This window comes from Perca flavescens, chromosome 18 (assembly GCF_004354835.1).
Source record: "Perca flavescens isolate YP-PL-M2 chromosome 18, PFLA_1.0, whole genome shotgun sequence".
NCBI classification, from domain to species: domain Eukaryota; kingdom Metazoa; phylum Chordata; class Actinopteri; order Perciformes; family Percidae; genus Perca; species Perca flavescens.
Genome location: NC_041348.1, coordinates 337,875 through 363,027, shown reverse-complemented (window position 1 = coordinate 363,027; position 25,153 = coordinate 337,875). Strand labels below are relative to the sequence as shown.

The window sequence follows — 25,153 nt, the reverse complement described above, 5'->3', positions numbered from 1 at the left end:
ATAAATAAATAAAACTTTATTTTCAGTAAAGAATTAATATTCACAATATTGCATTCCATTCCGTTTAGGTTTGATAAATCAATTCCATTTAGGACCACAGATACAATGTTTCGTTTGTGTTCACAGAGATAAATGGACTGTACATAAAATGGGTATGTAAACATTTTAACACCCCCCCCCTCCTCCTCTCCCCCCCTACATACATTAAAATAAGATCCAACATATCTCATACAGAATTCTACTAAAATGGCCCAACCTATCAGCCCCAGAGCCCATGGTCTACTGATGGCTCATGCTTTGTTGTTTCTCTCCACTACTTTTAGGAAGACGCAAGATGAACTTAAGGACTTGTTGAGCCTACCAGCTTTGCAACGTATCATTTCTGCAAAGGCAACGAGAGAAGGAATGAATAGATGCTGGACAGAAGAGGACCAGGCATCAGATCCAGACCTGACACTGACGTAGTGACTCAGTGGGGATTCCTAAAAAAACACCGATGTTAACTCTATTTATGTTGTCAATTGTGCTGTGAAAGAGTAATTTTTTTTTTAATCCTTATTTTCCACATGAACAGTATGAACAGGTCCAGTTCAGTATCCAGAACAAAATACCTTCCCTGGCAGTGACTGCATTTAGTTTTGTTGAGTAACCAAGCTGGGCTAAAACAGCCACTCATATTTGCTTCGCTTGGCTGGACTATGCAGGGCTCCGTTCAGGGATCTGGATAGGCATGCCTATGTGGGGTTCCATCCTGTGACCCACGGGGCCACCCTGCGGTCACTTCTTCCAGCAACGTGTCACATGAACAGCAGCTGACATACCTGTGTTGCAGCCACAGCATGTGTGTGGAAATGCTCTATTTGCAATAACACAGTCAGAGGGATCAAGTGTCCATCTTCTCCTGCTTCTTAAAAAGCTTCATCAGCTGGTAGAATCTGTCAGCAATCTGATCAAAGAAAATCAGTTAAGAGTTAAAATATGCCTGTACATGTACCTCAAAACCACAGAAAAGAGAAGAGATGAACTCACCTGCTCTGACGGCTTATCAAGTTTCTCTGACAAGGAAGAGAAAGTCTCCCGTGAAGCCCCTTTTGTCTTCAGGCCAATCAGAATAGTTCGATCTTCATCTCTGGAAGAAGCAGAACACAGGTGATGAGCGGGACATTGGGTTGACACGACTACCATCACCAGGTGTTCGTGGCTGAAAATGTGCGTACGCCACTTCCCACGCAAAGGTTGTGATTTATAAAAAACAAACTTGACAGGAGAATGTGCGGTCCTCCACGCAAACTCTGACCCATGCGAACGCACATTTTGGAGACAAAATAGGAATTGGTGACGCAGATGGTGAGGTGGTGAACTGAAGTCAGACTGCAGAGAGTAAATGGGAATAACTATTACTCATAATATTTTCAAGTATTGATGCCTCACGCACATTTCTTCACTCCATATCATCCACTTTACCATGAAGATGAAATCCAGCAGTGTTATTTGCGCTTTGACTGAGTGAAAACTGTTCCATAAACACCTCCAACTCAAATCTTAAATAAAAATTTGTTCTTAATATTTAATCAGCGCTGTTCGCACTAGTTGATGCTGTGTTGGCAAGGTGTTAACAATCACAAATTGTTGTAAACATATAAATACTGCGGTGAGCCCCGTGCGTAATGCTGCATGACGGCCCTGCAGGAGGACTAACCCCCAATGGAAGAATCAGGAGAGAAAGAGACTTCAGGGACCATGACGATGACTTGCTCATATGCCGATTTAGATTCCCTAAAGCTGAGCTCTTGGATCTATGTACTGAATTGGGTCCAGTAGTGAGGGCAACGCGCCAGAACCGTGCCATCCCGGTCCAAATACAGGTCCTCGCCACTCTGGGGGCAACCGGCTGTATCCAGAGGGAAATATCAAACAGATAAGTGTTTTTTTTTAAATATTATATATAATCTTCAACTTTATCACTAAGGCTTGTTTGGATATAATATATAGTTCTGTTAAATCTTATCATATACGTCTGATATATCGAAGCTGTCCCCGAGTGCCGTAATGCCTGCCGTTAGGGCTGGGCGATATATCGATATAAAAAATATATCGATATATTTTTAAATGAGATATGGAATTAGACCATATCGCATATATCGATATAGTTCAAATGTGATCCTTGCTCCCATAGATATATACACAGATGTCGCCTTGAGGTTCTAAACATACGTCAAAACCGCCGCCATCTTGGAACAGGGGTCCGAAGCATTCAGATCAACGCTAAAGATGCCGGACTTTTGTACTGCTTAATTATGTTCGATAGAGGAAATGAAAAGAACAAACAGCAATGAATAACATTTAACAGGTGACAATGTGTTTTATGATTATGTATGCCGCCTTCGACCAGCAACCTGAGCTCCGGCGGCAGCGGGAGGCGGAGAGCTCCGTGGCCGGCCGCAGCGTCTCTTCCCCGGAAAACACAGCTTTGCCTCGCTGCTGCGCTGTCCCCGCTGATCCGGATCGGACCAGCCAAAGACAGAGTGGTGATCGGTAGGATCTTACACGTAGTCCAGGACGACCTGTATGTCGATATCGGGGAAAGTTCCACTAAGTTTGCCGGGCGGCAGGCGGACGGAGAGAAGCTACAGCGGGGCAGCAGAGACCGCCTGCAGCTGCAGGATCTGGAGCTCAGTGCCCGTTAAAATGACATGTAACGCATAAATACATACAGAAATAAATAGTGGAGGAATGAGCCTGGACATTTCAGTCTGTTTTAAACTTCACCTTGAAGCAGAAACTCTTAGTTCAGAAGGGTGAAGTTTCCGTTTGACTCAGATCTGTGAACCGATCATAATAAATATTCTTTGTATTAACACATTAATTAGTTTCTTTGTTTTGTAGTCGATAGTTCATCTTTTAGTTTACTTAAGTGGAAGCAGTATCAAGTGGAAGAATGGGACTATAAACCTAGGCTTACAGGCATGAGGCATTACATTTTGAACAAAGTAGATTATATTAATATCAAAAGCTTAATTGACCTTTGGAACGAATCACAAATATGGAGCTTTGATTTCAAAAAAGGTAGGCTACTCCTGTTATACAGTATTTAGGTTTACATTTTATTGTTATTTGAACAGCTGAGCATTTAATCATGAACCAGGTGAAGAAACCGGTTTATTATTTATTTGATTTTGCAACTGTCTCTATGAAACTACTTGTGACATGTCATATTTGATTTTGGCTTTGACTGAACATTTGCTCTCACTTTGCGGAAAAAAATATCGGGATATATATCGTATATCGATATTCAGCCGAAATATATCGGGATATGACTTTTGGTCCATATCGCCCAGCCCTACCTGCCGTTTTGGACATATTATTAATATACTGTATGTAGTCTATAGATCAGGGTTCCATACACTGTGCAAGAACAGGCCGACATTATAATTCAATTTGCAGCAATTCCTGAACGACTGAGAAGTTTTTAGCTTTTTCTCCACCAGTCATCATGATTCGGTGTAACAACTGCCAGTGTCATTCATATACTGATCAGCATTCATGAGGTGCTTTACATTGACTATTTATGGATAAAAATGGGCGTGTACAGGGCGGGATAAGAGGCTGATCCACGTACCCACGCTTGTAGGTAATCTCTGATTATTAAAGGGAACATTGCTTACAGGTGTGTGTACACACGGTTTTATAAATCTGACTTTTTTTTTTTTTAATTGATGTTTTAGTCAGACAAATACAAAACTATAACTGTTACATTATTACAGTTACATGAATATTGTGTCTTTTTTCAGTATTTGCCTTTTATGTTTTTTCTTCACAAACAGAAAAAACAATAATAAAAATAAATAAATAAAACGGAGTTTGCTGTCCAGCAACAACGTACAATTCAAGCCAGGCCTCCAACAAAAACAAAAAGCAAACTGAAAACACAACACCCTACGAAGTCTACACATCCTGTACCTGAACCAGATAAAAGATCATGCAGAGGTAGGTAGCGTCATCCTTTCATATCAAACAATTGAGCTAGGAATGGTCCCTCCCAGCTACTCTATAGGTGACCCGCTCATAGCTTGCCATTGAGCTTAGTATTTCTATCCATTCCTTAAAAGTGGACAGGGTGGGAGATTTCCAGTGGCGCAAGGTTATCCTGCACCCCATTATCATAGCTAAACGACACCATGATTTTTGGCGTTTTGACATTTGAACATTAGGGCGTACGTACACTTATAGTAAGGATCCTGCGCACAGTTTTATAAATGAGACCCCAGGTGTGTGTCCAAAAAAGCATATGCAAGCCTATGGCACTATTATCACCAACACATTGATCAACTTTAAACAGGTGGAGGAGCAACTACGCTACACCAATAAGTGGCATTTGAACACCCCAATATGGCACAATACACACTTAATGTCTGGTGACAAACCCTTTACTTGTAAGCAGGGGAGTGACAGAGGTATTTATTCTTTAGACCAGCTATTCAATGAGAAAGGGATGTTGAGTTTTGAAGACCTGAGAGCTAGTTTTGAGGTCGTATGCACACTTGCAGGTAATCTCTGATTTATAAAGGGAACATTGCTTACAGGTGTGCGTACACACAGTTTTATAAATCTGACTTTTTTTTGGGCTTTGGGGCATACGTACACTTCCTACGCACAGTTTTATAAATGAGACCCCCAGTCTTTACATGTAACTGCATACACCTCATGCACTTCCTCCTACACAAATGATAATAATCAAAGAGTGCCAATAAAGATTTGTTTTGAATAAGCAGGGACATTTATCAAAACATTTCGAATTTGCGACCATTTAAGTGTTAATTTGGAATAAACTATAGGAGGTCACAGTGAAGAAAACTGAATCTTTATTACGTTTTGCTGCAAAAGGGTGATTAACTTTCTGTAGAAGTTGGCTGGAAGGTATAGTCCCCTCCCCCCCTTTTATTTATCCGTTAGAAACTTCATTTGTGCAGAACATCAGCGCGTATCCAGAAAGAAACAGAAAGGTAAAATGCTGGTTACAGAACAACAGCTGGGTGCGGTGACTCTGTACAGCTTCTTGAAGTCTGGATCCCAAAAGTTTAGTCAAAGGACATAACTTGTTTAAGACTTGGAAATCCAAGTTAAGCACTTGGACAAAAAGATAAACTCATATAACTGCAGTACGATATCTACCTCTGAAAGGAATAGAATACAGAACCAAGTACTGACCTGGTCCATGCCAGCACCACCTCGCCCTTCTTCCTGATCACATTCTTGGCGTAGAGACTGTTGGGGGAGAGAGACGCTGGGGAGGATTTGGATTCACCTTCATTGTTCTCTTCTCTACTCTCCTCATCCTCCTTTCTGAACCGCTTGGCTTTTGATTTCTGGTGCTTCTTCCGTTTTCTACCTTTGTCACAATCCCTTTGCTCTCTCTCTGGTGTGCTGCTTATGTCGTCCTCCGCAATGGCGAGACTTCTCTCCGACGCCTGAATTTCATCTGAATCATGTGACGCCGACACTTGGCTCCTGTGATTAGTTTCGGAGCTGTCAGCAGGCTGATGTGGACGGTTATCTGATACCACCGTTTTGGGGCAACTGATCCTTTTCTGAGGCTTAGACAAAAGAGTCATCCCCTCTTCTCCTCTGTGGCGTGTTTCACTTGCCTTCTCATCAGCAGTGGCTGGGATATCTTCTCTGCTGGTTGCCTGGCTGATCTGTCCAAAGAAATGATCAGAGCTTTGAGCACTGTTGGGCAAAATGTTGTCTGAAGGAGTAGTTTTAGACTGACTTTTCAGAGACTCTGACAGTTTCTGTGAATCCTTAGGAAAATAAACTTTTGAGGTATTTTGCTGAGTTGCAAATTTTTTTCCTTGGGATGGCTCTTTTGTTAGTGTTAAGCTCTCATCCTGAGTGAGATGGATGTCTGCATCGGTCCCAGACATATGGTTCTCTGATGGTACAGCATTTGAAGGAGTCTCATTCCGCGATTTGTCCGACAAAACAGCTTTTGCTCGACTGTCTTTAGTGTCAACGTCATTTTCTTCGGTTAGTATTTGACCTGAGCTTTCCTCAGCAGTGAGCCTGGTATCTGCTCCTGTGGTCGCCTGGCGAATCTTCACAATGAAATGATCATTGGACTTCTCCATTACAAGCGCATGCATGGGCAGGTCAGGCTTGAACAAGAAAGGTGTGGCGAGTACTTCGCTGCTGCTGGAGCCACAGCTGGAGTTGTCTGTGTCGAGGGCCAGGTGAATGTCCTGCTCCGAAGCGTCTTCCTCTTCCAGCAGAGCATCCTCACTTATGTGAGCGCTGATGACGCTGTCTGGCGTGGACATGTGGCGCATGCCCGACGGCTGTAGGAAGCTGAGGTGGCTGTCGGACTTGAGAGGTGATGGAATGGTGAGGGAGACTGCCAGATCTTCAGCTAGAATGGAATATGACCTCTGTGAAGCCAAGCTGGACTGCAGCATTGTGCTACTCGCTGAAGGCACTTCTAACAAGCAACTTTCATCGAATAAAGCTGGATTCAGCGGGATCTGATCTTTGGTTTGTGGAGACAATATCTTGCGAGGGGAAATGCTAGACCATGTTGCGATAAGTTTTGAGGGAGTAGCAAATTTTGTCGGGGAGAGCAGTTTGGACGGAGAGTTACATTTAGTGGGAGTGGTGATGCTGAGGAGCCTCTCTCCATCCTTCCTGGGTGTACTGAGGGACCAGGCTGTGCTGTCTCCAGTGATGCCACTGCTTTCTAACAAGTCGGATCCTTGCAGAAGGCACTTGAAGATTTCTCCCATTTGAGTGTCTCTCACCAGGTTGAACGTTAAACTGGAAGCCTGCTGTTCTGTGAGAAGCTCAAAGTCAGTTTTCTCAAGCAAAGAGACATTTTGAGGGACAACCAAAGAAGATATGTTACTTTTCTCTGGAGTTGAAGGAATAGTTTTTGGAGGAAGGTGGTTGGCCACAGTTTGTGTATTTGGGCAACTTGTTGGATGTGGATCAACACTCCTGTCTTTCTCCACATGTGTGATTCGAATATCTTTCCCTCTGCTTCCAAGGCCTGTTTTGTAAGGCGCCACAGCGCATGGCTGGATTCGATTCAGGCTGGTCGGAGGCGATTGTGCATCCTGTTGTTGACAGTGTGTTCTCTTTGCAGGAGGCTGTCGGGATACTTTCTCATTTCCACGGGGCCCGTCATCCTCAGCCTGAGCTCTTGCTGATTTGCAAAGGCTCTTTAGTGCCGTGTAAATGTCCTTGAACAAGTAGTCAACTTGGACATCTACAAAGTCCCACAACCTTTGCTTCAGATTGACTGCTTGCTGTTCAAAAATGCGTTTCACAATACCATTATTTGATACTTTGCCAAACACAGACGCAATCAATTTCTTCAGCGTGGATTTCAGCTCCCTTGACTGACTGCATATTTCACCAAAATGAGCACCGTCCACAAATTCGAAGAACGACTCCTGGAAATTGTCCATGACACCATAGAAGCTCTTCTTGGGAAAGGTTTTATGAAGCTTCATGTACTTTTTTCGGATCTCGTTACGAACCACCTTGAAGGTCTCCATTACTTCCTCTACGGTGGAAAAGGAAGCTTTGGTTGCTGCGGGACAAACGGTTTTAAAACGACTCTTTGGACTTCGTGTCGATACACCTGCTGTTTCAGGAGTGTCTTTTGATGCAACACACCTTTCTTTAGATTTCCTCTTTAGCACAGACTTAGGACTTGGTTTATGTCTGACTGGTTGTGCTAACTTGGCCTTCTTGTTTGCAGGAAGAGGAGAATCTGCAGCCGCCTCATCACTTTCACTGAAAATTTCCCCTTCCTCCAGTTCAGCATCAGAGAGACTTGAAGGCAGGTCGGATACCTCATCCACCACGGTTTGTGCGTCATGGTTTGCAGGAGAACCCGGATATTTGTTTTCTTTGTTTACATCCAACTTCTTTGTGTTGGCATCAACAGCTGTGGTGGAGAACTCTGCACAGGAGGATGAAAGCAAAGCAGGGTTAGACATTTAGCATCTCATAATTATGATTCAAACATCTCATTGTCTAATTGTCTCTTTCAGTCGAATTTAAAAATATTTATTCATGTATTAGTTTTTTACAACAAATTCAAGTTTTGAATGAATCCCAGGATCCACCTTCTGGTTTAATATCACTGTCATGTGACCCAGAGAATATAACAACACAGGCCTCTTTATTATCATAAAACAGTTTTCTAACTGTACCCCCCATCATCATTTTGTTGCTATGAACATGTATAGGGTCAACTGCCAACAACTAACAATTGAAATAATAAAAATATATAGTCTGACAATAATCACTTATATAATTACAATTTCTCATATCTAAACAAAATCAACAATTACCAGTCATACGCCTTAAGACCTTAGCTAATGGTAGCAATTAATTGCGGTTAAAAAAGGAACAGTGATTATGTAAAATAATTGGCAATTAGACAATTATGCAATAATTGTTATAGGACTAATTATCAGGTCCCTATCTTGTAAAGGATCTGCATTTCATATCTATGAGGTGCTGCACTCTTAACATGATTAACGGTTACTGCCATGTGAGAAGCCATTACTTTGATGACAGTACCTGATGTTATTTGCATTTATTGGTTTGAGGCATTTGGATATACTGAGGCCAGTTACATCATAGAAGAGCTCGCTCAGTCGTATAGCAACAGCGTTTAGGCATCTGTAGCTGTTGGGATCGTTCAGGGGCACAAAGCACTCTACTCTACTCAGGCTGTTGGGTGTAAGGTCATCTCAGGACAGATATGGGTGTTTGGAACTGTTCTTCACATTCCATTTAACACTGAACCATAGCCGCAATCCTGCAGCTAAAATTTAGGGTGCCCTTTCTTAGCTGAGCCACAACAGCCCATACTAGCTAATCTCCCTCCCTGCCGATGCTGAACAATCCAAATTTTGGCTGTAACCTTTTATTCAAAATTCATACCTCCTGATTTATTTCATTTTCAAACGTGTAGTCTTCAGCCCAATCCAACACTGACTAAAGGCCATTTTATAGCCCTGCAGACCCCTCTCCCTCCCCTCCTCGGCCGTGGCTTGGTAGCGTTGCATTTCCCCAGCTCATTTCCTGGTTCTCTTCCATAATCATCATGACAATCATCAAGGAGAGGGTGAACTTCCTCTGCTCCAGATCTCCCACCGTGGTCAGAAAGAACAGGGGAGACACTTTGGTTCTCTCACTAGGACTCTAGAGTCACTACTCGCTCCAAAGCTAATCGCCGTCACTCTCTCACTTCTCCCTCACTCTATCGCACACACACACACACACACACACACACACACACACACACACACACACACACACACACACACACACACACACACACACACACACACACACACACACACACACACACACACACACACACACGTATAGACATCAGGCCACTTACATAGGCTATGGCGAGAGCGCTCCGTGGAGCCTCCATAAAACGGCCTTAAGTGACATCACGTGGACATTTAACTCTGGAGCCACCAAAAGCTTTATACAAATGTAGTAGTAAGCAGAGTTAAGACCTCTATTTGAGAGGATAACCATCTTAAAAATAAATATGAGCACCACAAAAACACAGAGTGTGTTTCTAAGAAATAATGATGCCTAAAACAAGCAACCACAGTCGTCTTCTGGATCTATGTGTGCGTAAGATTTAATTTGACATGACCGTTTTTTTTAATCAGGCCAACGTTACCTTTTTGAAGACTCTTGACATGACCTGGCTTGCCGTGAACATGGAGAAGACTCCTCTTGGTTATCCGTATGGGGCTCCTCAGAGGGCTTATGGCATCAGGGATTCTCTTCAGATTGCTCAGCGTGCGCATCATGGAGTCCTCATCATGGAGTAAAGGCACAGAACTGGAAGGCTCAACGCCAGGACTCTTTCGAGGGGTGAAGCTCTTCTTTGGTGTGAAAGTCAGGTCCCTGTACTTCTCTGGCAGTGCCGTCTCCTCAGTGGTACTGCTGACTTTGGACACGGCGATGCAGCCAGTGGAGGAATTAGGCTCAGTGCAGATGTTACTGCTGTCACTGGTGTCTTCATTTGTCTGTGTTAAAACGTAAATAGCCTCAGCTAGACTCAGCCCTTCTTGTGGAAGGGATTCCAGGCTTATTGTACTAGATACAGCATCTGTATCTTTAGGACCATCTTGCGTACGACCAGCATCTTTCATGTGAATGGAATTGGTAACCAGGAGTCCTTGCTGACAGTCTTGAGGCAGAATAGTGGCAGACATTTGCTGACTTTTGAGGTTGGCCTTGTCAGTAACATCTTCAGCTACAGGATTTTCTCCTAAGGGCAAAGCAGCTGCATCTTCTGAATCCACAGGGAGGCTTTTCTGTACTGCAGGTTTAGGATTTTTACACTTCAGTTCTACACTTGAATCAAGCATAACGGGGTCTGTAATAGCAACAGATTGATCAATATCATTTCCAGGATTTACTTTTTGTGAAGAATTGCCTTTGTGTGGTTCATAAATGCGTCGGGACTTGTCACTGTCACTATCTGTAGCCTCCATAGATCCACAATCATCTACCTGGCTGTCTAAGGCCTGCTGGGTTTTGTCTTCATGATTTCTTGCTTTTAGAGAACTAATCTCTGCTGATGTTGCTGTGAGATGCACAGCCATCGGATCCTCTGCAGCACCTGGGTGTTGGCTGTGAGATGAGGTAGATTGGACTGAACGATCTTCACGATGCTCGTCAGCGGCAGGAGTTTTACTCTGCTTTTTGTCTTTCTCCTGGACATCTTTCTCATCATCACACCTCTTGTGTGTTGTTTCAGAACTTGGCTTTTGGGGGATATCTGCAACATCTTCCAACCCTGGTTCTAATTCACTGCTGTTTAGTTCATCAATCACACACATGTCCTCAACGTTAGGTTGTGAACTCTCATCATCTGCCCCATTTTCTACTACCTTGTCCACTGGTGGGAGCTCAGGCTGGGTGGTATTGGCAGGCAACACTTGCTTCTTAATTGGTGAAAGGGTTAGATTCAATGTTTCCATGAAACACAATTTCCTGTTTGGACTACTGTCCTCCACAGAGCTCTTCTCGGTGATATTTGGTTCTTGGGATGATCTTTTTGAGGCCTCATGTGTCTTTTTTAGTTTTTCCTTACTACTGGCATCCACTCTACCTTGGTCTGACCCTTTTGCTCTAGCTTTCTCACGTTCTCTACTGGTCTCTGACGGAGTGCTCCTCTTATGCTTTCTGCTGACTTCCTCTTCACGTCGTCTACCCTCCTTCCTTTGATAATCCTTCGACAGTCTATTCCCTCCCCTCTCGTTGGAGGACTCACTGCAGCGCTCAGCGCGGTGATGTGAAGAGGAATCTTTGCGGCCCTTTTTCCTCCCGACATGTTTGTCACTAGTCTGGATTTTTCTATGATCTTGGCTGTGGCGCTGTTTAGAGCTGTGAGCTGCACTGTGTTCAGAGTCTGGTGTGGACATTTTGGCTGCATCCTGTCTCCGCTCTCGACTTCTCCCTTTCTTATCATCAGAGGAAACGGCAGCATGTGGAATCTCTGGCGGAGGGGTTCTCGACTCGTCTGATCTGTGGCGCCCCTCAACATTTAGGTAGTTCCTGCTTTTACATGATCTGGAGTCATGTCTTCGTCCTGTGTCCTTGTCTGCTTTGTGAGACCTGTCGGGATCTGAACCACTTCTATGTCTCCTATCTGTAGGTTCACATTTTTCCTCTCTGTGCGTGGACTTGTGTTTGCCCGGCTCACTGTGTCGGGTTGATGAACTGCTGCTGGATTTCCTGCTGGATGCACTGGACTGAGAGGTGGAACTATTGCTTTCTCTCTTGGAGGCTGGAGGAGGATCCCTGGGAGGGGCATCCTCCCTGGGAGGTGAAGCCGGTCGAGGTGGAGGAGGGCTGGATGGTGGAGGAGGCAGCGGAAGACTGGGGGGAGGTGGAGGAGGTGGCCTACTCATGGAGCTGCCTGCCGAGGTCCATCTCAAGGAACTTGGATCCCGACGATTATTAATGTGAGACTGGAGATGGTGGGAACCTTTGTGTGACCTGGGGAAAACAAAGTTTACCATGTGATTAATCATTTAACATATATGCAATCAGCAGTAGAAGTTTTTTGTCACAGACAGTGGTTAGGCAATGATAAAAATAACAAGCTACCTGTGTAAGTTGTTCCCATTATAGTAGGGCTGCCACCTCTTAGTCGATTAGTCGGCTAATTGCTCGTTTTGGTCTTAGTCGACTAAGATTTCTTAGTCATTTTTTATGCTTATTCATGCTTAATTACTCATTTCCAAGAAACGTATGAGCACATTTATGGTAAACACAAGATTTAAAGTGGTGCTTTTGCAGGATTAATTGCGGAGAAACTCAGTTTTACAGATGGTTAATTAACTACATTTATATTGTGCTTTTCTAGTCTTAACCACCTCTCAAAGCGCACAGCTCTGTCAATTAAATCAACTAATCGATTAGTCGACAAAATTGTATAAGTGTTAGTGGACTACGAATTTCTTTAGTCGAGGACAGCCCTACAGTATTTCATACATTACATTAACCTACAGGTTATCATAGCCTCTTTCCAACCAAGTAGTTACAGCAACGTAGTTATAGGAAAAGTCTTTTTTTTTTTTAATCATAGAATTTTTATTGTTGCAAACTGCATTTTACACTTTAAACCACCCCACCACCATAATCAACCCTACCCAGCCCCAACAAGGAAACTCCAATCTGATAAACTGTATGTCTGAAGATCCAAAAGAAGAAAAAAAAAATATACATACAAACAATTACATATTTGCATACCGGTACAATAAAGTGTATCTACATACAAGCAAGGATACATGCAAAATTGAGATGGTATTAGCACAAAAAAAAAAATAATCAGCCTGTCTAGGGCTCAAAGGCTGACACTGAGATGGAAAACCAAAGATTGCAATCAAAGGGCAAACTGCCAATTTGACCCCTAGGACATCAGACACTATTTGAAAGAAAGAGTTCCAAAAGTTCTGTAACTTGGGACACAGTGCAAACATGTGGCTAAGTTTACATGGTGAAAGTTTACATTTATCACACAAATCTGAAACATTGGGATATATTTTAGAAAGTTTTGACTTTGAGAGATGAGCTCTATGAATAGCTTTAAATTGTATAAAGCTAAGTCTAGCACACAAAGTGGTGGTACGTACACTGTCTAATACTCTGCTCCAGTAGCCATCCTCAAACTCTAAGTAAAGTTCCTCCTCCCAAGCCTTAACAGTTTTGATATTATGAGCATTATCCTTTGACGAGATAATTGTGTATATCTTTGAGATAGTCCCCCCCATAGGAGGATTCATTTTAAAAGCCTCTTCCCATGTAGACTTTGTAGGCAAAGAGGGAAACCCAGAGAACAGAGAGGAGGCACAGTGCCTAATTTGAAAATAACGAAATAGGTGAGAGGGAAGTAGATTAAATGATGAAGATAATTCAGAAAAACTTGCAAACACATCGTTAATGAAAAGATCTTCAAAGCATTTCAGACCTTTCTTTTCCCAAAAGGAATACACAGAATCTGAAACAGGAGGAAGAAAGAGATGATTATTTCGAATCGGAGCCATGGTTGATGCCGAAATAAATTTAAAATGACGCCGAAATTGAAAAAGTATTTTGAGAGAAGAGCATACTATTGGGTTTTTTGAACAATATGAAAGGGACACAGGGAGAGAAGAGAATACCATAGCAGGGAGAGATGTTAAAGTACAAGACCTAGCTTCTAATTGGCACCATGGTAAAGAGGGGGTCTGTACCCAAAACACAAATTTCTGAATATTTGCTGCCCAGTAATAATACATAAAATTAGGCAAGGAAAGCTCTCCACTTAGCCGACTTTTTTGAAGCAAACTTTTGGAAACTCTAGGAGTTTTTCCTGCCCATATAAAAGAGGAGACTAGTTTGTCAATATTCTTGAAGAAGGATTTGGGTAGAAACAGAGGAATAGCCTGAAAAAGGTAAAGAAATTTTGGCAGAATGTTCATTTTAACAGCGTTTATCCTACCTAGTGGTGATAGTGGGAGAGTTGCCCATCTTAAAAAAGTGGACTTTATGACCAAAGGAGCAGAATTTGCTGCCTTTAAGGCAGAATAAGAAAGGGTGACATTAACACCAAGATACTTGAATTTAGAACTCACCAGGTGGAAAGGTATATCATTCGGTTTTAGTTTTTGACCAGATTGATTTATGGGTAGACATTCACTCTTCTGTAAATTCAGTTTATACCCAGAAAATTTCCCAAAGTCATGTAATAGATGTATAATCCCAGGGATAGACACAGTTGGATTGGTAACAGTAACAAGTCGTCAGCATATAAAGCTAATTTATATTCAATTTCTTTTCGGATTATACCCTGAAATATCGGAAGTGTTCTAAGCATTATCGATAGGGGTTCCATAGCTATGGCAAAAAGTAATGGAGATAGTGGACATCCCTGGCGCGTACCACGTGATAAAGTAAAATATTCAGATTTAGCATTATTAGTACAAACTGAAGCTTGAGGGCCAGCATATAATAAGCAAATCCATGAAATCAATCGATCCCCAAAACCGAACTGCTCTATTGTCCTAAACAGATATGCCCATTCTATCCTATCAAATGCCTTTTCGGCATCTAACGAGATAATCACCTCAGCAGAGCTGTTGTTTTGTCCGGAATATAAAATATTAAAGAGAGTAGGAAAAGTCCACTTTTAAACAGTTCTACTAACTACTCTCCCCCAAAACCATTTGTTCCATTTGCATTCGCACTGGCCAAGTGGCCATAGGAACTTCTAGGAGGGGTAAGGGAGCAGCAACGGTCTTTATAGCGTCATCACTTGACTTTAGCGCCACATACAACAACAAACCAGCATGGAAGAGGCCATCGGTATGTTCCCGTTGTGCCTTGCCGGGATCCTCATAACAGAGTTGGAACGGCGCAGTTTAAAGACTAGGCTGGAGTACTTAACAGAGAAACACAGAAGATCCAGTCGGAACACAAGAAAAAAAAAAAAAAGTTCTCGGAACGTTATCTACTAGGAACTGCAAAAATCCCTCCGGTCGTTGAGTCACTAGTTCATCAAAAAAAGCACTTACTGTTGGATCAACCTCTGAATCTCAGCATCTTTTCGAGTCACCTCCTGTCGAGCTGTTTGTAATAGTGCAGAGATGTTCTTTTTGAGATGGTAGTTCTCCGTGCTCAACCCTGTATTCTGTGAGAGAGAGGGAAAAACCTGTTAGTACTGTTGAATCTTTAGCGCTGGGTTTTGACAATTTTTACTGCAACTGAGGAAGATCCCTCTTCTCCCTGGAAAGAAAGGCGCACTCCTTTGAGACCTGCTTTCTACTCATTTTCCTTTTTTAGCATTAGATATAGATATGTTTTGACCCGACAAAACAGTTTGGAGACTTGTGGCTGGTCAACATTTCTGCCAACAAGAATCTCTCTACAGCTGACGATAATAATTCTCCACAAAATGTATTTAAAACCAATATGGGATTGACAGTTGGTCACTACTAAAATTGAATATTAGTAAAATAAATAAAAAAATTAGCTTAGCCATAATTTAGCTATAATGCACAACAAACAGCTATAAATAAATATAACAAACCTGGATCTCCATCTGTTCCACTCTCCTGCGCAACTCTTTAATTTGGATTTGAGCTGCCTGGAATCTGGATTTCAACTGCAAACAAACAAAAAGAAAAGGCTTGTGAGAGAGTGTTTTGGTCAGCTGACAGCAGCATCTCAGAGCATGGGGATCTCTGCAATTCAATTCAATTTTTATTTATAGTATCAAATCATAACACGAGTTCTCTCGAGACACTTTACAGATAGAGTAGGCCTAGACCACACTCTATAATTTACAAAGATCCAACAATTACAGTAATTCCCTCTGCAGAGCCTCCATCACAGCATGCAACTGTTACACTCCTTTAACACACAAATGCTGGGTACGACGCCGAATAACAAACAAAGGTTAACCCTGTACTCGACTATTCACATCAGACTGTTGGTCACTGCAATTCCTCACACATCACTATGGAAGAGAACAATACAGCCAGACTCTGCAACACAAGGTCTGCATTTGTAAAATTCAGCTGCTAATGCGTTGACTCAGCAGGGATCAGTGGGCTCAACACAATGCCGTCATCCAGTGAGGCGCTGTGTCAGCCAATCAAACATTACTGGAAGTATGACATCATCTCCTGATCGCGATTATTTGAGCTGACCTAGAGCTGAGAGATTTGGAGAAAATACCTACCAAGTTGCCATCATCATGAATTATTCACAAAGTGGTTTATGGCAGATAGGTCACCTTGCCTGAAATAAATAAAACCTCACATCCTAAAACTGTAATACAATTTTATAAAATAAAACAGAGGCACTATTTCACACAGGATATGCCATATGGCTATGTAAGTATGGCTATTATTCAGAACATGGTCTACTAACTGAACTGATGAATGAGAAGACGTATGTCAGTGTGGGCTACTTCCCACTTCTGCTAAACTAGTTCTTGAGGGAAACCCTGCACATCTGCAATAGGGTCCTTTCACAACCCCATACCCATGTTTGCCTATTGATACCCTGGCTGTGCACAGCGGTGCACTGGGAACAAAGCTGCAGAGTCCAGCAACAGACGGGTGTGTTGATCTCTGCACAACGACAGTAAACACAGGTTTACCTCAAGCCTTGGGGGGGGGGCTATTTTAATTCCACCTTCTCATTCAATGCGTTTTTATTTTCATGACTATTTACATTGTAGATTCTCACTGAAGGCATCAAAACTATGAATGAACACATATGGAATTATGTACTTAACAAAAAAGTGTGAAATAACTGAAAACATGTCTTATATTTTAGATTCTTTAAAGTAGCCACTCTTTGCTTTTTTGATAGCGCTGCAAACCCTTGGTGTTCTCTCAATGAGCTTCATGAGGTAGTCACCTGAAATGGTTTTCACTTCACATGTGTGGGTTAATTAGTGGAATTTCTTTCCTTATTAATGGGGTTGGGACCATCAGTTGTGTGGTGCAGAAGTCAGGTTGATACACAGCTGACAGCCCTATTGGACAACTGTTAGAATTCATATTATGTCAAGAACCAATCAGCTAAGTAAAGAGAAACGAGTGGCCATCATTACATCCACAAATGAAGGTCAGTCAGTCCGGAAAATTGCGAAAACTTTGAATGTGTCCCCAAGTGCAGTCGCAAAAACCATCAAGTGCTACAACGAAACTGGCTCACATGAGGACCGCCCCAGGAAAGGAAGACCAAGAGTCACCTCTGCTGCTGAGGATAAGTTCATCTGAGTCACCAGCCTCAGAAATCGCAAGTTAACAGCAGCTCAGATTAGAGAACAACTGTTAAGAGGAGACTGCGTAAATCAGGCCTTCATGGTCAAGTTGCTGCTAGGAAACCACTGCTAAGGAGAGGCAACAAGCAGAAGAGATTAGTTTGGGCCAAGAAACACAAGGAATGATATTAGACCAGTGGAAATCTGTGCTTTGGTCTGAGGAGTCCAAATTTGAGATCTTTGGTTCCAACCGCCGTGTCTTTGTGCGACGCAGAAAAGGTGAACTGATGGATTCTACATGCCTGGTTCCCACCGTGAAGCATGGAGGAGGAGGTGTGATGGTGGGGGGGTGCTTTGCTGGTGACACTGTTGGGGATTTATTCAAAATTGAAGGCATACTGAACCAGCATGGCTACCACAGCATCCTGCAGCGACATGCCATCCCATCCGGTTTGCGTTTAGTTTACCCCAAACACACCTCCAGGCTGTGTAAGTGCTATTTGACTAGGGTTGGGTACCGAAACTCTGTGCCAATAGGGAACCGGTGCCGACCTAAACGGTAGTAACGAGACCAAATAAGAACGAAAGTTTCGGTGCCTCATTTCGGTGCCTGACTTTACACTACACCTGACAGCATGTAACGTTAGCCTACCTTTAGCTAGCAGCTGGATAAATCACGGTTAAAATGCTGACAGCTAACGTTAAACAGTGTAAAGTGTGACTGTATTTCACTGTGGAGGACTTCAACAGCGGGATGGAACAGTCTGCTCTGCAGCGCAGCAGCTGCCGTTGTCGCAATTCATTTGATAGACAGTATGTTTATATGGTCGGAATTAAACTACACAGACGGTGCGTTCACTCGCAGCTGCCGTTGTCGGAATTAAACAACACAGACGGTGCGTTCACTTGCAGCTGCCATTGTCGGAATTAAACAACACAGATTCACTTAAAACAGGTAGCCTTGTGGTGCATTCACAGTAATTGTAAAATACCCTTTTCCCATCTGGGGTTCAACAGCAATTTACTGGTGAAATAAGTTATTGTTATTGTTATTACATTATTATTAAATCTTTAATTTTGACCATGGCCTTAGCAATAAACAAGTCACTGACTGTTGTTTACTACACTTATTTTTTTTCTTCTTCTTTTTTTTTAACTTTATTAAAAAGTACCGGTTCAGGCACCGGCACCGCACCGTTTTAAAAGTATCGATTTAGCACCGGAATCGAAAAAAAAAAAAAAAAAAACGATACCCAACCCTATATTTGACCAAGAAGGAGAGTGATGGAGTGCTGCGCCAGATGACCTGGCCTCCACAGTCACCGGACCTGAACCCAATCGAGATGGTTTGGGGTGAGCTGGACCGCAGAGTGAAGGCAAAAGGGCCAACAAGTGCTAAACATCTCTGGGAACTCCTTCAAGACTGTTGGAAAACCATTTCAGGTGACTACCTCTTGAAGCTTATCAAGAGAATGCCAAGAGTGTGCAAAGCAGTAATCAGAGCAAAGGGTGGCTACTTTGAGGAATCTAAAATATAAGACATGTTTTCTGTTATTTCACACTTTTTTGTTAAGTACATAATTCCATATGTGTTCATTCATAGTTGTGATGCTTTCAGTGAGAATCTACAATGTAAATAGTCATGAAAATAAAGGTGTATCCAAACTTTTGTCTGTCTGTCTGTCTGTCTGTCTGTCTGTGTATATATATATATATATATATATATATATATATATATATATATATATATATACAGTGGGGGAAATAAGTATTTGACCCCTTGCTGATTTTGCAGGTTTGCCCACTTACAAAGAATGCAAAAATCTACAATTTTAATCATATGTACATTCTAACAGTGAAAGACAGAATCCCAAAGAAAATTCCAGAAAATCACATCATATGAATTTATTAAAATTGATAACCATCTGATGAGGAAAAACAAGTATTTGACCCCCTGGACAAACAGCATGTTAATATTTTGTACAAAAGCCATTATTGGCCAGCACAGATGTCAAACGGTTTTTATAGTTGGTGACAAGGTTTGTGCACATTTCGGCAGGGATGTTGGCCCACCTCCCTGCAGACAGCTCCAAATCATTCAGGTTCTCACCTGGCAACTCAATTTTAAGCTCCCTCCAAAGATTTTCAATCGGTTCAGGTCTGGAGACTGGCTAGGCCACTCCAGAACCTTGATGTGCTTCTTCTTCAGCCACTCTTTTGTTGCTTTGGCGGTATGCTTAGGGTCGTTATCGTGCTGAAACACCCATCCTCGACCCATCTTCAGCTCTCTCACTGAGGGAAGGAGATGTCGGTCCAGAATTCCAGATACATGGCCCCGTCCATCCTCCCTCAATACGATGGAGTTGTCCCGTCCCCTGGCTGAAAAGCACCCCCAAAGCATGATGTTGCCACCACCATGCTTGACGGTGGGGATGGTGTTCTTTGGGTTGTACTCGGTGTTCTTTGCCCTCCTAACACGACGAGTTGAGTTGAGGCCAAAAAGTTCTATTTTGGTCTCATCTGACCACATCACCTTCTTCCAGGCCTTTTCATGCGGGCCTGTACATGTTTCTTCTTGAGCAGGGGGACCTTGCGTGCGCTGCAGGATTTCAATCCATGACGGCGTAGTGTTACCAACCGTATCTTTTTGTAACTGTGGTCCCAGCTGCCTTCAGTTGATTCATCAGTTCCCCCTTGTGGTTTTGGGATGATTCCTCACCGTTCGCATGATCAGGGACACCCCACGAGGCAAGATCTTGTGTGGAGGCCCAGACCGAGGGAGGTTGGCGGTGGTGTGGTGCTTCTTCCATTTCCTGATAACTGCACTGACAGTTGATCTTTTCTCTCAAGTTGCTTTCCCGATTCTCTTGTAGCCCATCCCAGCCTTGTGCAGATCAACAATCTTGTCCCTGATGTCCTTAGAAAGCTCTTTGGTCTTGCCCATGGTGGGGATGTTGGATGCTGGTTGTTTGGGTGTTGACAGGTGTCTTTTATACAGGTAACGAGGTGAGGCAGGTGTATTTGATGTAGATAATTGGTTCGGATTGGGGCTGTGTCTTAAAGAAAGACTAACTGGCTTGTAGGAGCCAGAATACTTGCTGTTTGTCCAGGGGGTCAAATACTTGTTTTTCCTCATCAGATGGTTATCAATTTTAATAAATTCATATGATGTGATTTTCTGGAATTTTCTTTGGGATTCTGTCTTTCACTGTTAGAATGTACATATGATTAAAATTGTAGATTTTTGCATTCTTTGTAAGTGGGCAAACCTGCAAAATCAGCAAGGGGTCAAATACTTATTTCCCCCACTGTATATATATCTCTCAACAGAGAGAAAGGGTGCATGGAAACTCACCTCTAAGTATGATGACTCTCTGCTCTGCTGTTCCTCTGTGACAAGTTCTTCATAAAGATCCATGGAGTCCTTAAGCTGGGAAGCCTTTGGAGATGACTTCTCTGTAATGAACCAAAATAAGACAAATCGCTTTTTTATTAGAATTAGAAAGTCTCAATGTTGCTTTGCTGGACTATTTTCCTAGCACGAGAAAAAAAAAATCTTTTTAAATAAATTATTCAAAAAAAGGACTTTTACCTGCATCGCTGCTAAAACCGATATCCAGGCCTTCATAGATATCAACAGAATCTTCACTGACATCAGGTACAAAGACTGTGGATATTAATCAATGTTTGTCATCAGTAATCAACCCTTTTTTTAAACACAATGTTAATTCTACAATGTACCTACTGTTTGGGGATTTTTTTTTAAAGATACAATTTAGTGCATTCACTTGCCCGTAGAATTAAGAAAAGAAAATTGCAGGAATGGAATTGCTGAGTGAGAATTGGAGTGAAACTGTAGTGGTAGAGACATCCACAGTATTATATTTTATATGCTAAAATTATTACAAACCAGAATTCTTCATAAAACACAAAAACCACTAAATCAATCTAAATGTAAGTGTCTGTGTGTGGTGTATGTGTGTAAATATAATGTTTTAACTTACGACCAGAAGCATTGTTGGTGTCAATGTTCTCCATTCTTCTAGTATCTCTGTGGCTCATTTTCTTACAGAGTTCCTGATCACAATGCCAAAGGATGATCAATAGTTATTACCAGTCTACAAATAGATGAACCTCAAACACCTGGCTGATGGACACATTTCATCAATCCAATAACGGATTCTAGAGCTTATATAGCAATCCTGAAGTGTTACATACAGTAACAGTAAGGTCAGTCTGCTCGCCATATGACTATATATCCACTAATGGGACATCCAGTTCATACCCTGAATGGTAGGTCACTTTATCATCTCTGCTTGTGTTGGGTAAATGTAGGCAGTGTTGAAAATCAATGAGCAGAACTGCTTTATAGCAATATTGGATGTTATACACATTTGACATCAATTAGTACCTTGATTAGGCATTCACATTGCTGGACTTGTCAAAAATAGACATTTCTGTTTGGTTGCTCTATCAATAAACAATGCCTCAATGGTATTCCCCACAGCATTTACTATGGCCTACTGTGTCACCATTTATTTCCATAATGCAATATGCAAGGATTTAACGTTACACTGCGATAGAGAATTGATCCATTTCTCCCACTCCTTCAGATCATTTACTGTACTAAATCATCAGTGTACTAAAGACAAACGGTGGCTGTTAGCCTGATTCCCATAGTGCTCTAGTCTAGCTAACGTTAGGGCTCTTTGTTCTTTACTGTCAAACAATAGACGGCAGCAAAGAACAGCAGAGTCAGGCAGAATAAGGGAGAGGTAACGTTACTTGTTCATGTTACTGAAGAGTTTCTTCTGAATGTTAACTGTTCTGCCTAAGTATTGCTTTATTTATAACATTAGTCTGATATGTGACACTGAGCTCAGGCTAACATTAACATTACTAGAGCTGCGACCGTCCTGTTCCAAACTCTTAAACCGTTGACCGTTGACTCTTGACATTTCCATTTCAATCAAGTGATACAAAAATATAGAACTTTACATCACTGAGTATTGTATTGTGGTTAATCTAACATATTACATCATTAACTATCTTGCTACCAGTGTAATGGTGTGTAACGTTACGTTATATAAGTTATGCCTTCTCTAGGACTGAAGGTAGCAGCGGCCGGCCGGAGAAAGTGCTCAGAGGGTCAGGAGGGACGCTAATGTGCACCGGCTACACGTTCCTAAAAAGCTATCCCAGTAAATGAAGCTAGCTAGGACTAGGAGCTGGTTGACTTACGGGTCTGCGTGTTGTCGGCTGTCCTCCTGTTGTTTACAACTGGACTGTCGCGCCAAGACTTCATTGCACAGGAAGTAACGACATCATTTTCCCGCGGTCTGTCACTCTTCTTCTTCGTGGCTGTGTTGTCGCAGAAAGCTTGTTAAAGAGCAGTGGACCCCCTATGTGGCCCCCCTACGTGGACCCGTGTAGGACTACCGGAGAGCAGCGGGGTTGTGCCCAGGGCTTCCCGCTGGAACCAAAGCGGGAAATAGCAGCACATCAGGCTCGAGCGACAGCTGTTCCACTCGCGGAGAGAGTTGCACTTGCACTGTGCTCGCGACGCTGTCCGACGCGTCATCACAGTGCGACGCCCAATAGTCCAACCTCCGACCCGGAAGGACTTGTGCTTCGCTCACATGTGGACAGGATTTTAACAGCAGTGACGGGAACGTGCGTGTTGTGGTACAGAGAAGCGCGTGATGAAGCTCCCAGTTAGCTTTAAAACTGGAAATAGCTGTTGATAGAGCGCGCGAGCTGGTTCGGTGTGCGGAGCGAAGCCCTGACCCTAACCGTCCCGAGGGGAGAGAGAGGGAGGGAGGGGGGAGAAGATGGAACACTTAGAGCTGAGCCTGTCGGCTCTGGCCACCATCTCCAGACATGTTGACACTAGTCACAGCGAGCTGAGCCGCTATCTGGCCAAACAGGTGAGACACGTGCACCGCTCACTGGACGCTCTGATCGCTCTACTGAAACTAGTGGGCTGCATGGTAAACCCAAGGATGTACATATTGTGAAGACATATTGATTAATGTGTGGCTTTGCTGTCAAGCACTCACCACTTAAACGTCCCATGATGATGTGTCGTCCTCAGATATGGAGCCAGCAGGACAGGCAGTGTATTCTGGAGTGTGTGGCTCAGCTGCTGTTGGAGAAGGATTACACACTGCTGATTGCTCGCCACCTGCGGCCGCTGGTCCTGGACCTGTTGGAGCGCAACGCAGAGAGGGTCAGAGCTGGAGGCAGGATCAGCCATGACCTCCACGAGCGCCTGTGTGTGGCCCTCAGCAAGCTCCTCGGCATCAGTCCTGATGCTCAGGCGTAAGTGCACTCACATAAGCCCCTAGAGAGGCTGCACCAGGACACATGGCTGCATTTACTCAGTTGGGTGCCTTTTGGCAAAAATGAGGCGTTGGCACCCTCCACCACCTCTTCTTCTCTTCTCCTTGTATCTTGTTGCCTTCTAGTAAACAAAGTGAACTGATGTATTTGCATCCTGTTGGCACAATATCATTTGAAATAACAAAGGTATTACAACGATTTTTTTGCACAGGACCCTTCAGGTCGATTCAGTTAATATCACCATTATTTAGTACAAAGCAGACACAGTAAAACTAGGGCTCTAGGGGCTCTGAGGGTCTGGGGTCTTTGCCCAGTTGGCAATCCAGCCTTGACAGTGGCTGCCATGCTTTGATCAAAGTTGGGCAAAAATGGATACATCAGTAGTCACCTCATGTATAGTCTGGCATTTCCAGCTTTATCTCCACAGCGCTGTGGAGTAAGGTCTGGCTGCACCACAGATACACTCCAGGATAGGAGAAAAAAAACACTAGCAGACTGAGCTCTGGACGCATCAACGGTGGCTCGGCTAAATAGTCTCAGGAAGGAACTTGTTTTGGTGGAACATTTGCACATACAACATTAAATTAATTTAACTGTTGACAAAATTCAGTAACATGAGCTAGGCCTGCACGATTCGGGGAAAAATATGAATCACGATTTTTTAGCTTAGAATTGATATCACGATTCTCTGCACACATGAACCATGACAAAACCAAACTAATTGGCAGTACCAAACATGGATTTTTTTTTTGCACCTATTGCGCATCACCACAAGCCTGTAAACATAGAGGCTTCAATGAATAAAGAAAATAAAGTAAATACTGGTCATTTAAGTACAATAGCCTACCAGAAATAGTGACATATAACACATTGAACTAAATATGGCCCTGATACAGGCTATATCTCAACTCCTTGAACATGTCTTAAAGGAACACGCCGACTTATCGGGAATTTAGCTTATTCACCGTAACCCCCAGAGTTAGACAAGTCGATACATACCCTTCTCATCTCCGTGTGTGCTGTAATACTGTCTGACGGCTCCAGCGGCATCAGAATATAGTACTTGGGCGGAGTAATATGCTCGCAGCAAGCCTGTCTGAGAATATAGTTCCCGGTTTGTTTACTGTTAGAAGATGGCTGTGTCTCATGTTACGTTGTTTTTTGTACACGCTGTGACTCTACAAATCACAACATGTAAATAGGAACATGTTGGTGTTATTTTGTCACTTTTGTCACAATTTGGAGCAGTAGGCTAGTTGGAACCAGTTACCTGCAGGATCTGTGCTAGGCTAAGCTAATGCTGGAGCCGTCAGACAGTGTTACAGCACGCACGGAGATGAGAAGGGTATGTATCGACTACTCTTACTCTGGGGGTTACGGTGAATAAGCTAAAGTCCCAGTAAGTCGGCGTGTTCCTTTAACATAATTAAAACATGTCAATGTCAAATGCTTTCAATTAAAACATTTTATAACAATTTATCGTGCAGGCCTAACGTGAGC

The 25,153-nt window shown here is 42.8% G+C and overlaps 2 protein-coding genes across 4 annotated transcripts in view; one reads left to right on the top strand and one right to left on the bottom strand.

Annotated features, from left to right (window-relative positions):
• On the bottom strand, positions 1 to 23,519 carry casp8ap2 (caspase 8 associated protein 2). Of its 2 annotated transcripts, none has more exons than XM_028604757.1 (10): positions 23,371 to 23,519; positions 21,316 to 21,388; positions 20,904 to 20,978; positions 20,667 to 20,767; positions 15,623 to 15,697; positions 15,108 to 15,223; positions 9,716 to 12,048; positions 5,209 to 7,960; positions 1,030 to 1,129; positions 1 to 946 (listed from the first exon to the last, which is right to left on the bottom strand). In XM_028604757.1, exons 2-10 carry the CDS (start codon positions 21,371 to 21,373, stop codon positions 884 to 886), a joined length of 5,673 nt encoding a protein of 1,890 aa, XP_028460558.1. In that variant the 5' UTR covers positions 21,374 to 21,388; positions 23,371 to 23,519; the 3' UTR covers positions 1 to 883. The 2 variants fall into 2 exon arrangements, with proteins under 2 accessions (XP_028460558.1, XP_028460557.1); XM_028604756.1 differs by lacking the exon at positions 23,371 to 23,519 and adding an exon at positions 22,553 to 22,936.
• The window catches only part of mdn1 (midasin AAA ATPase 1), a 77,509-nt gene continuing 75,055 nt past the window's right edge, over positions 22,700 to 25,153 (top strand). For both annotated transcript variants that reach the window (XM_028604754.1, XM_028604753.1), the window contains exons 1-2: positions 22,700 to 23,238; positions 23,406 to 23,632. In XM_028604754.1, the coding sequence (XP_028460555.1) occupies positions 23,143 to 23,238; positions 23,406 to 23,632 (323 nt within the window). In that variant the 5' untranslated portion in view covers positions 22,700 to 23,142. The remainder of the gene's footprint in view (positions 23,239 to 23,405; positions 23,633 to 25,153) is intronic.